General features: G+C 39.0%; 1 protein-coding gene and 1 long non-coding RNA gene across 2 annotated transcripts in view; one reads left to right on the forward strand and one right to left on the reverse strand.

The window, feature by feature from the left end:
• The window catches only part of LOC108877954 (uncharacterized), a 28082-nt gene extending 19495 nt beyond the window's left edge, over positions 1–8587 (forward strand). The window contains exon 3 of the long non-coding RNA XR_001960177.2: positions 7843–8587. This is a non-coding gene — a long non-coding RNA (uncharacterized LOC108877954). The remainder of the gene's footprint in view (positions 1–7842) is intronic.
• Positions 1–17024, reverse strand: part of opn7b (opsin 7, group member b) — a 55446-nt gene that overhangs the window by 6373 nt on the left and 32049 nt on the right. Inside the window, exons 2-5 of the mRNA XM_018668218.2 lie at positions 11041–11128; positions 10784–10946; positions 9333–9460; positions 73–407 (exon numbers count right to left, since the gene is read on the reverse strand). Coding sequence (XP_018523734.1) covers positions 73–407; positions 9333–9460; positions 10784–10946; positions 11041–11128 — 714 coding nt within the window. The remainder of the gene's footprint in view (positions 1–72; positions 408–9332; positions 9461–10783; positions 10947–11040; positions 11129–17024) is intronic.

The raw sequence follows: 17024 nt of genomic DNA on the forward strand, positions 1-17024 counted from the left end.
TTTGTCATGTAAACACATTTAGGAATATATTGCATAGTAATTTTGGAAAGTGTGCCTAGAGCAAGTGTTTACCTTAATGATAAGTGCATGTGCATTGGTGATCTTGTTCTGTGGGGACATATGCTGCTGCACAGCCTGGCGGGAGCCCCGGACGGTCAGCAGGATGAATGTGTAGGACAGGAAGATGACGGTGCAGGGCACGATGTAGCAGAAGAAGAAGAGACAGATGATGTAGCTCATAGCTGCAGAGCTTTGGCTGGGTGCATGCCAGTTGATGCAGCACGCTGTACCATACGGCTCGGCCCCATACTCTCCCCAGCCAGACAGGGGACCCACGGCAAAGACTCCAGCATAGCACCAAATCCCAGCAACCAGGAGGCAGGCGTGACAGAACGAAAACTTGTTACCTGAGGAAGAGTGTAACAGGGCAGAGACAGAGGGAGAGTTGGGGGAGTGATTACTGACAGATGAGGACAGTGGAAGGATAAAGAAACAACATTGCGACAATATGCTACTGAAGCATATTGAGTCTGGTTACCTGATGCTGATAACAGGCAATGAGTGAGGAGGAGAAAGAGACAGGAGGAGGAGGAATTGGAGAGATGTCATCCAGTAAGTGATTAACAACTTGATAGCAAATTTTCCTCAGACATCCCAAAGATTAATTCATTTTATCCTTTGCTCTGGCCAGTGTATATTTTAATGTGACCTCAGACATGTTCGGATAAGAGGTCACATGGCTCACAGGAATGCACATGTGAAGTTCGTAATCCTCATAATGCCAGGGACCCAAACGTAAACATTATTCTGTGTGCAAGGAGAGTAGCTGCATGGCATGTTTACTTAGAGGCCAGAGAATGTGAGAAAAATCATTTGAGAAGCTACAAAACCACTTCCCTGTACTCTCCACAGTCTAGACCACTGTGCACACAAGATCTCATATTAGGAAACACAGTCACCACTATTTGTCAATTTTGGCTGTTTATTTTCTGCATACAGGGAAAATGTGTGTGGATTTTATGTTTGGAAAATGTGGGGAAAATGTGTATATCTGGTTGAGGAAATTGTAAAAATATACGAGCCTCTGTGCCACAACGTTGTCTTTGTGACTCACAAAACTAGTCCTTAGGCCTTAGTTGATTAATGAGACCAGCAATGTCTTACAATGACAGCACCCTAATGGCTCATTGGTTGCTTAAGTTGTAACAAAATTTATAGTTTAATCAACGTGAAGGTTGGTTGATAAGTTCATTAAATGAATAGGCTGTGCAGTTAGAAATGTAAATCACCAGAATGTTATTTCTCCCCACTTACCACTCCGCTTAGTAATGATGTGACAAAATATAAAGTCGATAGTTAAGTTTTCTTTGTACAAAAGGCCATTGTTGCAATAACAAATCTGGTAGTTCTACAGTTTATTTGTGGTATTTTATTCATATGAGAATTTAAATGTGAGTGTGCTGCATTTACGATGCATTTCCGTTCAAAGTAGAATGATTAGTCATGGTCATTATACTCGTGCTAGAGTGTGAATAAGAAAATCCATGGGAAGCTGTTAAACAGCCTACTGTAATTGATTTGAACCAGAAAGGGCTTCTTCAGTGTAGAATCAGTGAGGATAAGAACACAGGGAGCCTTATCTATAGTACCACACAGCCTCTTCAGTTGGATGTCATCCCCTCTTACAGTTCAAGCTGATAGTGGTGGGGTTGTGAGGTGGTGGTTTTGAAAAAAAGCCTTGTGGAAGTTGCTGAGGGAGGGGAGAGGGGCAGTTTTGCTATTCTTGATAGCTTTTATCTGATGTGAAGCATCCCATCACCGATCAAACTCTCCAGCTATCTGAGTGGCACATGAAGGATTCAACTTGAGCTCTTTTTACACGGAGAGCTGAACTCAATTTCTAACAAAAGCCCTCAAACATGTGCTCTTACATTTTAAATAGGGATGCACCAAACTTTTTTTCTCCTGATGCTGATACAGATACCTCAGCTCAGGGTACCCACCTGAATAATATGGCATTTTCTATTTATTCAGACAGTCAGTGCAGAAAGCTACAGTAAATGTGTGGGGAGAGATAGAGAAGTGACACGGAAGTAGGGCTGGGTATTGTTCAGAAATTTTCGGTACCAATATCGATACCTTGACTTCGATACCGGTTCCTGAACGATATTTTTTTCAATACCAGTTTTATCAAATCAATTCTAATAAAGAAAATTACATCACATATTATGGTACAAATCTTTGGTATTTTTCCACTCAAAGCAGAGACTAACATAAAAAAAATATACAACAAATAATTTTCAGTGCAAAAGGACAAGTGACAAGTCAGTGTCTAATGCTCACTGCTGCATACTAAGGATCTTTAAATCTTGCAGTTGAACACGGAGCAACTTTCTGCTCTTAAATTGACTCAGTGCATGTTCAAATGCTTCATCAAATTGGTCGTGTTGTCAGTCTTATCATGGACATTGTAGTTATGTGGTACGGTCCTTAACCATTCAGCCACTAGGGCAGCTCAGAATAATTATCATGTGAGGTTATCTGAGGGATTGTTGTGGAACAAAAACTGAGTCATGGCTCACTGTGATTAAATGAATGTAGATGAGATTGGGAACTATTCATTTTTAAAAATGGCATTGACAAAGGAGCTAATTACTACAGATCTCTCAAATCTTGGCTGATACCCAATCTACCAGTTACTTATCATGGACATTTTTTCTGAAATAGCCATTCAGTGTATTTACATTCAGTAATTACCTCTCTGTTTAGAATTTTGCATTCGTAAATGTCCACCATTCATACTTGTGCTGGTTTCAGATTACTAGTATGTGCACAAAGATTTCACAGGAAAGGATGCATGCCATTTAATCTCATTGAAATTAACAGCTGTTTACTGTTGGCTCGCTTTACCTTGTATCAGAGCTTTATTGAGGTACAGCCAGTGCAAACGGAACATTCCATGGCTGCTGCTTCACATTAAAAACATTCAACAAATACTTTTGACCTTTATTAAAACAATGAGAACTTGTTTGGTGTTTGTTATAGCATTAAACCACACTTGCTGCATCCACAGCAACCTGGGATGTCACCACATCAATAAGGACTGAAGCAGCTATAATCAATGTATTAAAAGACAATGTGAAAACATTGTTTAGCTATTGGGCCCACAAATGAACTGTTTTGGTTCACTCTCATAATGTTGTTTTTGGCCACAGCAGGTGAAAAAAATAAAAGTGCACACTATCTGCTCATCACCAAACAGCAGGCAGACACAGTTGCTCATCGCTATGTTCACAGTGATGAGCTGGTAAACATAGTGGGCAGTTAGCAGCTAGAGAGCCAGATATTTTCCTCAGGAGTTGAGTGCCCGTGGTCTTGGCTGTACAGAGTATCTAGTGATAAATTTGGTTCCTATCGTGCAGAGAGACCAGTCACTCTAATGAATTTGTACTAAATGGAGATGCTGATACCAGCTTTTACCCTTTAGTCCACCATGCTCGCTGTGTGTGCCATTTCATACACTGCCAAATATTATGAGTGATGCTGTAATGTGATTGAGATCTGTTTAAGCTCAACAGTGCCTGAAAGGCCTCAGTTTTCACAGCCAATACCACTTAAAATCAGAACAGATATCCCACATTGATTCTGTTGTCACTTAACTGTAAGTCAGTCCTCTTTAACAGTAAAGCAATTCCAGCTCCCCTCTTCATTCTCTGCTATTTATGGCCCACCTCCCCCTTGTCGTTATACCCTCTTTATTTAGTGAACCACAGAGGGGGAGGATGAGTCCTCCTACCAAGAACGTGCCTGACTCATCTACCCTCAGTTTGTCGTTTGATGGACTTCGATCTGGCGTTCACAAGTTCATCAGTGCTCATGAGTGGCTGTAGATTAAACCAGATAGGAAGCACTAGATCCATATGCTGCTGTTAAATCACTGCTGTGTATGGTAATTTGTCAGCAGGGTTCTATTGATTAGCAGTATCCATGTGAGGTACTCCAGCTGTGACAAAAAAGAGAGAAAGAAAGGTCAATCAGGCTCACCCATCTCCCCCAGTGCTACATCTCTTCTGCTACCTATGTGTGTCATCAGCTGCACCCTGTAGCATGTTCTTTAGTGCCTTGCTCAAGGACATTTCAGCAAGAACATGACATACAGTTAAGTTACATGAGTAATGAGAATGAGACCACTCTGACATCCTCTATGAAATAATTTAGGATTGTTTTTCACAAGGGTTTGTTGCTCATCAGCAAGGAAATCATTCTGTTACTCTTAACATTCATATGCAATTGCATGGATTTATCCTGGGAGAAGATTTTAAAAAGGCGATGCAGTTTATTAACATGGAATAGAAATCTTTGTAGAAATAATTTGCTGTTTGATCAGAAGAAATTTGTGTAGATCCTTTGTGGTAGATAATAATCCCAGCTGGATATATTTTTGCGCAGTCAGTTTCTTTGACACGCTTTAGTCTTTTCATAGCAGCATAGAAGCAGTTTCATATTTGAAAAAACATACTGATATCAGCGAGTCACTTAATTCTCTCACACACATCTAGTCCAAGTTTATTGTCCTTGGACAACTGATACAGTGGCCAATGTTGAATTTAATGTGATAATCTCTCCATAATAGCACTACATGTGGAAACTGAACCTTGTGTCAGCAGCACATGAATGTTATCACTGTTCTCTCTCCGTACCCCAGAAACCCAGTCCTCTGACATTTTTGCTGTTATTCCATAAACAGTTTCTGCGCTGCTTGTTTCTTTACTTGAGTTTATGCAAAGCACTGCATGGAACTGCCATGTAACTTCTTCATTAAAAAAAATTGTTTAAAAAAAAAAATTGAAATTGTTTGGTCAATACCAGGCATTCTTATTAACATGACAATGAGCCAGTTACAGAAAAAGTAAAACAGTACCAGCAGTGTGAAGTTTTTTGATGTTCCTCTGTACAGTAAAATAAAGTAGTAGCTTTAGCAGTTTTAACACCTGTGTCACCTGCAGACAGTGAGAGTTGCTTCTTTTTGGTTTCATTGTTGCTATTCTCCTCCTCCTTTCCTTTGTACGTGTGTTTAACGTTTTAGATTTAATGGATAAAATTCAGCTTGTGTTTTTGGTTTGGCCTCTGTATCCCACTTCCCTTTTTTACATACGCCCTCTTTACCTTTCCAGAGTACCCAGGGGAATGGTGCAGGATGACAGGACTTTCAGTGATAGTCAAGCTAGTTTGAACTTGACTCTTTCTAGTACTCAGCAAAAAAAATATGCCTGAGCTAACAGAACTCACAAGTGTCCTCACTTGTAGATGGCAGGTAAGGCAAGGAAGGGAGTAAATCTCACACCTCCTCATGAACAGGTGGAATTCATTAGTCTGAACAGAGCAACTTGTGACAAGTTAGTTAAGAGAGTTTGGTGAATCTGACTTGGAACGTTCGTATGAGCAAGCCTCACAGAAAAAAGTAGAAAGCAGCAGGTCACTAGTGCAGGGGCTTCAGGTTTCCATCGGTGTCTACACAGGATGTGTACAACACCAGTGTTTGGACAGTGTTCGAGTCCAACACACAATCACTGTAGCTATGTGTGGAGAATGGAAGCAGAAGGACTTAAATCTACTAAAAGTTTCAGGTTGCAGTTACACAAGTAAAGCAAGTGACCTGTTATGCAGACAGTGGTACATGAAAACAGAAATGATCTGTTCTTCAGAAATGTATGAGGTGGACCACTAAAACACGTGACTGAAATGCCTCCTGTGTAGATAAGCTACAACATAATGCTGCTGTTGTTAATTTCTGGCTGGTGCATAGAACAAACTGATCTGAAACTGCTGGCACTGCAGGTTTGCAATTATTTTCTGGGTCTTATTTTGCCTGCTTCACATAATGTGTTTTGTTTTTGAGCAAGTGTTTCTGTGTGTTTTGTCTAGGGGAGCTGTATATAGTATATAAACTAGTTTAAACAAGAGGACAGCCTGGTTTGACAGTGTGTCTGTGAGCTGCGTATATTTGTACAGGGCTTCTTGCAGGGAAGTCTCATAAAGGCATAATTATCTGTGCTCATTTACATTTCAAACACTTTTATTTGTGAGGCTTTTAGTCTCTGGGGTTTTAAACTCTGCATTATAGACTGTGTTCCTCTGGAAAACAGACAAGAGAAGCCTTTTTAAAAACACAGCGTGACTTCAGTTATAGTCTGCCTATTAGCAGCAATCGTTGAACCTACTGGAGTCTGGAATAGACTTCTATTCAAGCTACTAGCTGGTGCTATAGACAGAGCCTGAATTAGTTCAGTTGTGACATGTACATGTAAGCTATGTTCACTGTCCATCAGATCTATACAGTCTCACCTGCTATATGCTGCTGTTTTCAGTTGTGCTAATTTCTTCCTCATCTCAGTCTGCCTTATTCTCTTCTCTTTTCCTATTATAGTAGTTCTAATGTGTTAGAGCATCTTTGCCTTGTATATCAGGCACTATAAAGCGCAGCTGATCCAGCACATGTCAGATTAGCTGTATTCTGTGTATGGGTAAGTGTGTGTGTGTGTGTGAAGCCTATAAATGAGAACATCCCTGGATTCTTCACTCCAGGATGCAGATTCCTGGAGTGAGAGCTGATGCAGAAAATGTTTTGGAATTAAATTAAATTCTATACAGTTTCTATACAGTCAACTGCTACCAGTTCATACATATTTGCGTATTAGATTTTTCTAAATTAATTATAATTGATGAATTACGGCTAAGTGGTGCTGTGACAAATGCTATCACTTTAACCTAAAGAAGACAAAGACAAAAAAAGTATTTTAAAAACTCAGCTGCCTGTGTTGCTTAGAGAGATTTGGCTTAGACTCAGGCAGTCATGTAAATAAATCCTCAGTGGCTTAATTGGCAAAAAGATAAATTGTGCTCATTAACAATTTGCTGCTTCGACAGTTTGCAGTCATTCCAAAGTGCAGCAAAAATAGCTCACATACATGAGCATCAAAAGACTGGATAGTTTTATTAAGTGAAACTGCCTTATAACTGAGTTGTCTCAGACTTCCACCAGTTACAGTGTGGTCATGAGTAGAGATAGACCGATGTTTTTTTCAGGTCCAATACCGATACCGATTATTAGTAGTCAAGGAGGCCGATATCTGATATTTGGAGCCGATATTCATTTGCAATAATTGGTCTATCCCTAGTCATGAGCAAGTACAGAATGATATGTTCCCTTGAGCAAAACACTAATTCTCTGCCTGCCTAATAAATATTAGTTAGATATTAGAGTAAGTCACACATGAATGTTAACGGCATGTATTTCTGTCAGACTTTTATTTAAAGCTATATTTTAGAGCCATACATTAGCAGTAAATCACTTCTGTGCATAAATGTCTCTGATCTTAGGATGGACATGTCATTTGGTTACTGTGGTTTCAAGGGGCGGGAGTACCACTAGTTTGGAAATTTGAGGGAATAACTCTAGAGTGTGAGTTGGAGTAAAAGAGAGAATTACAGGGAGAGTTTGAGAGAAAGAGCCATTTCGAGACTAAGAGAGTTAGAATGAGAGAGTTGGAGCGAGACAAAGAAAGCGTTTGAGATGGAGAGTTAGAGAAACAGAGCAAGAGTTGGAGAGAGAGTGAGATGGTTAAAGACAGTTTTTGAAAGAGAGTTAGAGTGAGACAGAGTTAGAAAGAGTTGGAGAAAGAGAGCTAAATCCCAGCATGAAAGAGAGCATTACAGAAGTTTAATCTACAACAGAAAGCAATTCTAACTCAACAGTTAGCTGACACTATTAATGCCCTTGAACAACATCAGAATTCTTTTGCATTATAATGTTTAAATCTTCAACAAATCTTCTATTTGCAGAGTTCTGCCTGCATGCCTGTCCTGGGAACCTGCAAAGATAAAGTGGAAACTACCAGTGTTATTGCGAGTTAAGACTGGCTGACAAAGCTGTCAGCAACCCAGCAGGAGAGACACTCTACAGCGCAGTAGGATTTCAATATTTCATATGTTCCAGCCACGTATGTGTCTGTTTGTTTTTGTTTTTTTTATCTAGTCTTGTTTTGGCAGTTACCAAACTGCTCCAGCTGTTTTACCAACACCCTCTGGACTTGAGTGGGTCTGATCCTAAATTTCATTTAGGCGAAAAAAAACAAGACATACTGCAATTGCATTTGTGAGCTGACCGATACAGTACCAGTCAAAAGTTTGGACACACCCTCTCATTCAATGATTTTTCTCTATTTTTATTATTTTCTACATTGTAGATTAATATTGCTATCCTATCCTAAGTTTATCTTAATTTTCTCTGGCTACAAAACACGTGAAAGGACAAGCGTAAATGGGGCTAGGGCCCTCCTTGACATATATTTATCTGTGTTTTTCTTCTCCTGAGAACAGTTTACCTTAAGCTCCACTGGATTATAATGAAAACAGAACTCTTTCACCTTGACATCACTGTAACCTGTGCAAACAGTTGTCTATTTAATGCTTTGAAAAAGAATCTGGATTGTATGGCTACCTTAATTGTACTTGATATCTGAACTGTAAACCTTGAGAGCTAAGCCATGTCATCATCTCTGCAGGTTGTCAATAAATTAATTATGACTGAACATGTAAAGAAAAGCGTTTCATGTTGTAAGCACAATAATGTCTGTGCTCAAATTGAAGCTAAATACAGCTGTCATCTCTCATAGGAGTGCTATGCCCTGTTAAATTCACACAGACCTGTCATAAAAAAGAGTGCCCAACTCACCTAAACAACAATGCAATGGACAGGTTGCAAGTAACACATTGAAGTTGCTCACAGCAGTCTCTGCATGGCAAATAATGCACTCCAAACCAAATACTTATACGCTATCAACTGATTGGTATTATTTAGTATTCATAAGCAGTTATCACAACCAGACGAATAACATCACACCTCTAGCCTCGTAAAGTGACCTAGTCACGTTCAAAAGTTGCAAATTCCAATAATTGGATGGTGAAGACCCTGCAGGGGAATACGTTAAAATGGGAAGACAGTACATTAAAAGGCCTTGTAAATGCCTCCTTATTTGCATATCCTGCTGTTTAAAGAGGTTAAAACATGGCCTTGAACATTAACATTACTGCAGCATGGCTTGAGCTGCTGCCTTCACTGCTTTCATATGTCTCCCTTAAGATTAAAGGTTTTTGGCATGACTGGAAGATTCATAGCAAAGTGGTGATTGATATGGGTGAAGAAGCCTTCTAGTCTATCATAATCAATGAATATTTTTTAACAGTTTCAGTAAATTCTTCTGCTTTAAATAATGTGTTATGGTGATGTGATGGGAGTTTAAAAAGGGAAGTATAAAAAATGGTTGTCTTACCATAGTTTGGGCAGCAGACCTTGAGCCAGCAGACAGAGGAGAGCACTGTGAGGTTAGTCAGACTGCAAAGACCAAACAAAACGCCACAGAAAGCGTAGATTGTGCAGGATATCTTATTAAACAGCCACCTGAACACAGAGAAACAGAAGGGGACTTTTGTTACGGTCTTCCTGATATCATGTCAGCATTTCTCTGCAAAAACCCTCTGGTGAATTACACAATTCATACCCAGTAGATGAAACGGGTAATACATTTTCTGGGCTTCCCTTGGGTCATTAATCACTGTAGCAAGCAGTGATGCATTTTGACCCAATCACAGCATATATGACAGCTATCTGCCACACATGCTCAGGGGATCAAGGAAGCAAATAGGGAAAGCCAGTGGATGAAGCAGTATGAGAAACAAAGTGCCATAAAGATGAAGTTTCTGTTATGATTCTGCACTGTACAAATAACATGGACTCTACTTGACTTGAATTTCAGCATTTTATTAACCTTTTTATTGCTGTTTTTTTCTCTGCATTTTTTTTATGTGATTGTGACATTAAACTTCTCCTAGGTCCATAGCCAGGAATTTTAGAAACACTGAGGTGTTATGTGTCTCAGCACAACGCCACTATCTCAAAGGGATTTATTATTTTCTGAATGTTATTATAAACTAAGGAAAGTACATTTGTATTGAGCTTGCAAATAAATTATGATTGATTACTATGCTTAATAACAATAAAATAATTGTTGAATAATGAAATGAAAAAGAAAAAGTAGAGATGTAGTGTACGAATAATATTGTTATTGCAGTGACCCTACTTAAAATCACATTCTGTTTCCTTGGTAGAGACCTGAGTATAGAGTGTTGTATTACATCTTCACAACAAAGAGCACTGTCCTTTGCTATTCTCTTTTATTAATGTTCAGACCAAAGCCACCAATGTCTTTTTAGGAGAATATTAACTGTAACATTATTACTGTAACAGAGGAGGTGGAATCGTTTTCTTCAGGCCTGAGTGGATGGCTGCAGATGGCTTCAACAAACTATAGCTGGGAGGTTGGACACACTTTATTAAGCCTGAGCCTGCTGCTTTTAAAGTGTAAAGCAGCTATAACTGATATTCTTTTGGTAACGATGTATCAAATGACAGTGAGACAGGGTCATAGTTGTGATGAACCTGAATATGTGTTCAGCTTCCTAGCCCCAAATTTTACTGTTTTGGTTCATTCTCACCACTCTCACAGTGTCAGTGTCATCAGCCATAGCAAGCAGACAGTTAAGGATTCTGAAAATGAGAGGGACGAGTCATCCTATCCCCAATGGAAATTACACCTTTGTGTGTAGTTACTAGTATTCTCTTTACCTTCATTCCTTGACCCTCAGGAATATACTGAATGTGAAGATAACATAGCGACAGAGTAGATGAAAAGAGAAAAGAATGGAAACTTAAACGGTTACTCACATGTGAGCATAGGCTGAGGGGATAGCCAGTGGGAACAGGGTTATGGTCATGCCTAGGTCACTGATGGCCAAATTAACCACAAAAAACTCAGCTGGCTTCAGGGAGGACTTCTTTCTATAGGCCACAAACAGCAGGATCCCATTTCCCAGCACGGACAGCACACCTGGGAGACAGCGTGACAGGATATATAAAGATGTGAGCTCACATTCATACACTTAAAAGGCGTAAACCTAGGGGAAAAAACTAAAATCACTCACCAAAAATGGTGTAGATGGTTCCCATGAGGAAGTCATTGTCTTTCGATATTTTGGACACGAGCAGAAATGTTTCTGAGGCATTTCCCATCTGGAAAAAAAGGAAAAGCAGACAGGGTAAAAAAGGAGGATGAGAAAAATCTTTAAACTTGCATTTTTGCCTTCAGGCAATTAAAAAAAAATAAAACAAGCTAAAACAACTTCCTTACCAATTTACATCCTGATCCCTTAGATAGGACATTATACAAAGTGTCTTGCGAATCAGCTACTGCTATGATGCCCTAAAACAATGTTGTAATAATAAACACAGTTTAGCTTCACTTCCCCAGCCTCATTAATACTGCTTTAAATAAGAGGCCAAACCAGATTTATTCACACAGTCTCACAAAGCTACTTGTGGTTCATATTTGTGCCAGTGCACATATCATACCGTTCACTTATAACTACAGAAAACACAGTATGGGTTTGAAGTTGTATTTTTTTGGCTCCCTCTGTCACTGGTTAGCTCTTTCCACAATCTTCTGTAAGTGGTGCCATAACCAACCATGAATGTCATTTACTGTCTCTTCTTTTTATAAGTTAGAACCTACACATAGTCTCATCAAAGTGCAGAGAAGAGGCTATCTCCATGTAAAAATTCAATCCCATTCATCACTTCAAAATCAGTCCCATCTCAGAAACCTGTCAGGTTATTTGCATACACAGCATGATCTCCTGCCGATACAGCATCCACTGTGGCCAAGGCAAGTTGCTGAGGCAATCTTACTAAAGGAATTTATAGGTGAAGAAAACATGAAAATGTATTCATAGCCTCTCTCTTTACTCAATGACTTCACCTCCACTTACAAATTGAAAGGTACAGACAAAGGAAAGAGACATGTTAAATCACCTGAGGTTAAAAGTGGAGCTGCTTGTGGATAAATTCCTATTACCATACACTCAGGAGATTATCTTCAAAGAGAACCAGGAGTGAGGAAATTATTTTAATGCTATTCAGTGTGGACTTTCTATTAAAATTTTATGTGGCCTCAGTGCCTGTAAGCACAAGCTGTATACAGATATAATCTTGTACAGGTTTGTGCACAAAGTCCTTGCCCGTATTTGCATACAATAAGTTGTACATACATATGTACATGAGTGTGTTTACAGCTGGGACATTTTGTATGTACTATGTGAGTCATCTAAAGAACAACTCTGTTTTATTAAAAAGAACTACTAATTTTTGCTCAAATGACATCAAACAGCCTTACACTGTTTCATTAATACATGCAATTTAATTATTTTTCCATAAATTACCCCAGTGTGTTATGCCCACAGTTTGCTGAGTCATAACTTTTGGTTTGAGAAAGTCTACATTTGTCTTGAGAATTAACATTAAAGCAGCACTCTGAGTATCCCAGAACATGTCTTGTCTTGTGATGTTTAAGTATTTTTCGCCTTTTCAAATGTTCCCACAGATGTTCAGAGGGGTTGAGGTCTGGTGACTGTGGAGAGAACGGATGGGATGTAACGATGCCTTTATTAAACCCTGAGGGGAGCTTAAGATGTCACACCAGCGGATGGGTACACAGATTAGTTCCACAAATGGATGAAAGCTACATTTGTTTATACACAGAGTACATAGCACACATAAACATAAGTAGTAATGAAAGTGTCAATAATATGAAGAACACAGACATTATGTATAAAAATAGCTTGAAGACAAGAGCTTAACAGATGATTAAATAAAAAGCATGCTGTCTGCAGGGTTAGTAAATAGTAAACAGACCTGGACTGAGAGATTGAATAACAACATGAAATTTATGTATACATGATACATTAATACAGGCAAAGCATGTGTGCAGATAGCATATAAATTACACCTCCAGGGCTTTATCCTGCCTAGTCCTGCATTGTACTAAGTAAAATTAATGTAGATAGGGAGTGAGACACGTCAAATCATTGATCTGATCATGACCAAAGATATTATCTTTTCTTATTCCGTGCATTCCTCTTCTTTGTCAAACCACTACCCACAATACAACTCCAACTGCCAACAGTTCAGTCAAAGATTTGTGTGTTTCATCCTTGTAGCAGCCAGCCTCTAGACGGAAACAGAGATAAGGAGAGGGTTTCGGAGAGAAGTTTTTTAATCTCACTTTTGCCTAACTTCACACCTCCAAATTTGTTGTTTTGTTTTTTTTTTTTTCATTTTCAAACTTCTGGTCTTTAGCACGAACCAATGCAAACTCAAGTGAAATCATGAGAGGCAATTTGTCAGACTGTCCAGCTTCCTCTGGAGTCACAAAAGGTTTGATCCAACTTCTTTCACATAAGCAATGGCACTTCCTTCCTAAAATCAGTGGAGTTCCCCTTTAATTCTTAATGTAAAACCTGGAGGAAAAGCTGTGAAAAACAGACAAATATAGCAGCTTCACATGATATAATGTCCACCCGCCTGTCTGATGATTTATGTTACTGCCCACTCCACCTTCTGCTGTCTGCTCTCCACTCAGCAGTGTCAGGACTACAAGGGGCAAGACTGGATTAACAGTCTGTCTGAGAGGATGAAGTCAAGAGAGAAACACTGAAAATATGAGAGAGGCAGAAAGAGGATGGAGGAGCAGGTTAAGAGGGAAGAACCCTTGCTCACCCCCATCAGTTTGAGAGTAGAAAGTGCAAAAAAGTACAATAAAGGGTGAGGAAAAGTCATAAAGTGACTGTCAGCCTGCAGCTGAATAGTGGAATTGGGGCTTATCATTGTAGAGGATGCGTGTGACAACTTAAGCCTTGCTGTCATTCAGCGTGGAACTCATAGTCTAACACATGCACAGATATACAGGCACACACATACAGGACCATGAGGGAGGTAGAAGCTGTTGAAGAAGAGGAGGAATTGGAGGCTGGAAAGACTAAGTGAGGACAAGTGAAGGATGACAGAAATCCCATAACTGGAACTGTCAGAAGCACAGGATTGAAAGCATAATGATGGAGATTACTCATAAGACGAATGGGACAGAGGGACAGTAACAAAATTCAGTGATACAGAAAACATTCACTGTGAACACACATATCATTGAATACCCTTGCGGAATGCCAAATGATTGCAAGTATGGGATACAACTGAGAGTGAATTTTCTGCTGAATATGTTTGGGAAAGATTACTGTAGTTATATTTACTCATACACTGAATCCCTTGAGTGTCCAATTCTACAGTCCATGTGTTTCCCATAAAAATTCCAACTAGACACCACCTTCACAGATCAAAACCACTAAAACATGATATATCTATATTTTTTTTGCCTACATGTGTAAAAAAAAAAACTACACTACTTACAAAGGTGTCAGCATTATGCATATTTTTAATAGCTATCCAGCATGGACAGAGTGAATGAAGTAGAATCTACACACCGTTCTCCACCAAACATAAACCAAGATCAGTGGTTTGCAGTCTGTGATCCCTGGCATTATGCAGCTCTAACTGAACCATTTACAACAAGAAAACACTGCCCACAGAGAATATTTTGAATCACATTTTTTCCAGTTTAAGAAATAATCACTGATATAAAATTCATTATCAATGATCATATCTCTGTGTTTTCCAATTGCAAGTCAAGTCAATCATATTAGACTTGAACACTGTGCAGTATAACAAATGTATTGATTATGTTTTGGGGGAAACTACTGCCTGGAGTGCACTTGGTAATGATGTAGGAAGTTTCCTATTTTGCCTAACCCAACTACAGGTTTAACTGGTTTAACGTTGGAGCCTGGCCTTGGTGACCTGCAGTCGGTTGTTGGGTTTAAGCTACAGAAACACTTATTGGTTATTGGTTAAATGACCCATGTTGTGCTTTAAGTCAATGCAAATCTTTTCAGCATTTATCCAAGACCATGCACTTTCCCTGATATCAACCAAGTGCTCTTAGACGCTTAAAAAGGCAGTAAAAATACCTTTTTAGGACACAGTGAAGGGAAACAAACTAAATTAGTTTTTTTTTTTTCTCTTCCATTTTTTTAATTTTTTCATTCTCAGTGCAGTGACTGTTAGAGCTGTGGAGATGTATTCAAAACATAGCTTTCCTCTCCACAACCAACTATAGAGTTGACCCCAGTTCAGGACACAGCCTGGTCGAAATTAATCAAACATGATATCCCACCTTCAGGTTTAAAACTACAGCCATCACGGAAGCAGAGTTTCATTATTCAGGGGTGAATCTGCTAAAGAATCTCATGTATGAATTCTGTTCTCATCCATCCTCTCTATTGTATGCCAGCACACCATATGTGATTAAATGTTGCAGGTCACAAGCTGATCATCCCATTAATTTCCATCAGGTATCACTTATTCAGCTGGCACACACCTTCTTCAATCAAAACCCATAAATGATTACTGCATGCTTCCCTTTCCCTTCATACATAAATGTTGCTCATCAGAAGCACTCTGTGCATTAGGCACACTGCAGTTGTCATCAAGTTACCAGATGACAAATGACTGAGTGCAGTCAGGAGGAACAGTAAGCGATAGTTTCAATTATATCATGGAATTAAGTGGAGGGCAAACAGCTTTAAACCCTGTTTAACTACCTATGTGTGGAATAGTTTTTGCTCATATCTTTTAGGTTCTCATAAATCTTTAGAATACAATTTCCTGTGCTCATTTAAATGTAAAACCACTGTAATAAACAGACTGTATAGGAACATACACTGTATATGTATACAGTATGTTTTGATCTATGTAGAGAGTGGGTGATAAGAGAAGAAAAAAAAAAAGTGATTCTAGAGAGTGTAGTATGATGTATAGAAGTTCATAAAATTGATAGTCCCAGTCCTTGATTATGATTGGTTAAACTCAAAGCCAATGTAAAATATTTATAATAAACATATACCATATACACAAAGATGTTAATGAAAGATCCGGCTGGGATTTAAGTTTGAGCAGTCAGGGAACCCACTGTGTACCATCGCTTCACTGGAGAAATACCACTCGTTGTTTTTGCCCAGTCCAGCAGGTTTTAATCTCCATCCAAAGCAGACAAACTACACCAATGATCTATGGTAAGTTAATGATGTGAAGTCACATGGGGCGTAAATGTGAAATCAGCCCTGTAATCTCCCTGGCCTGTAAAGTACAATGGGAGAAGATGCTAGAGCAATATCCTTGCTTCTACCTGTACCAGCAAAGAGGAGTGCTAACATTACTAACACTACTTCAAAGCTGATTCATTCTACTACATATGTACAGCAAAATAATAACAATGAGAAGTACTGGAAGTGGAGATAATAAATGAATAAAGTAGAAAACACAAAATACAGTATATAACATTTAATAATTTTAAGAAATTGTTCATGATGTAATTCTTTTTTTGGACCTAAAATCAAGAGGTACATATGGAGTTCAAACTGCAAGACCCAGACAGCAAAGACCCATTCATCCTTACTAATAATGTGTGTTTCTTGAACAATCACACCAGGGGCTCTAACGCCATGTCTAGGCTCATTAAGACCTAACAAATCCAAAATATAATATGAGTGAATGTGAGTTAAATCCTAAAATCAATTCTAGGTATCTCGGGCAAAGGTAGGTGTAATACAATCACGCTTGTTGGATTTTGATAAAGCCCATCAGCTGCATATTTTATCAGTTGAAGGCATGAAATGGTTTTCTAAGTCCTGAGTACAGGTGTTACATTATTCCACCTGCGATGAAATAAAGGAATGGATTCACTTGTCAAAGTCAACCAGAGATATGAACGACTGAATTTTGGCTGACAATCGTGAAAAGATCGAAACAGGATTGCGAAATTCTAGTTAACTGACAGCTGAGAAGTGTGGACTAAATGCACACACACATATACTTAAATGTAGCCATGTGAGAGTAAGCTGCTGTATTCGCTCAGAACTGGACACTTACTGAGCCATTACAAGTCTAGTTAAACTCATGAATAATGAGTCAGAATCCCTCCACCGTGACTGAAACTGCGTGTGAAATAAGATCCAGACCTCTG

The sequence above is a fragment of the Lates calcarifer genome, linkage group LG6 (assembly GCF_001640805.2).
Source record: "Lates calcarifer isolate ASB-BC8 linkage group LG6, TLL_Latcal_v3, whole genome shotgun sequence".
Lineage (NCBI taxonomy): Eukaryota > Metazoa > Chordata > Actinopteri > Centropomidae > Lates > Lates calcarifer.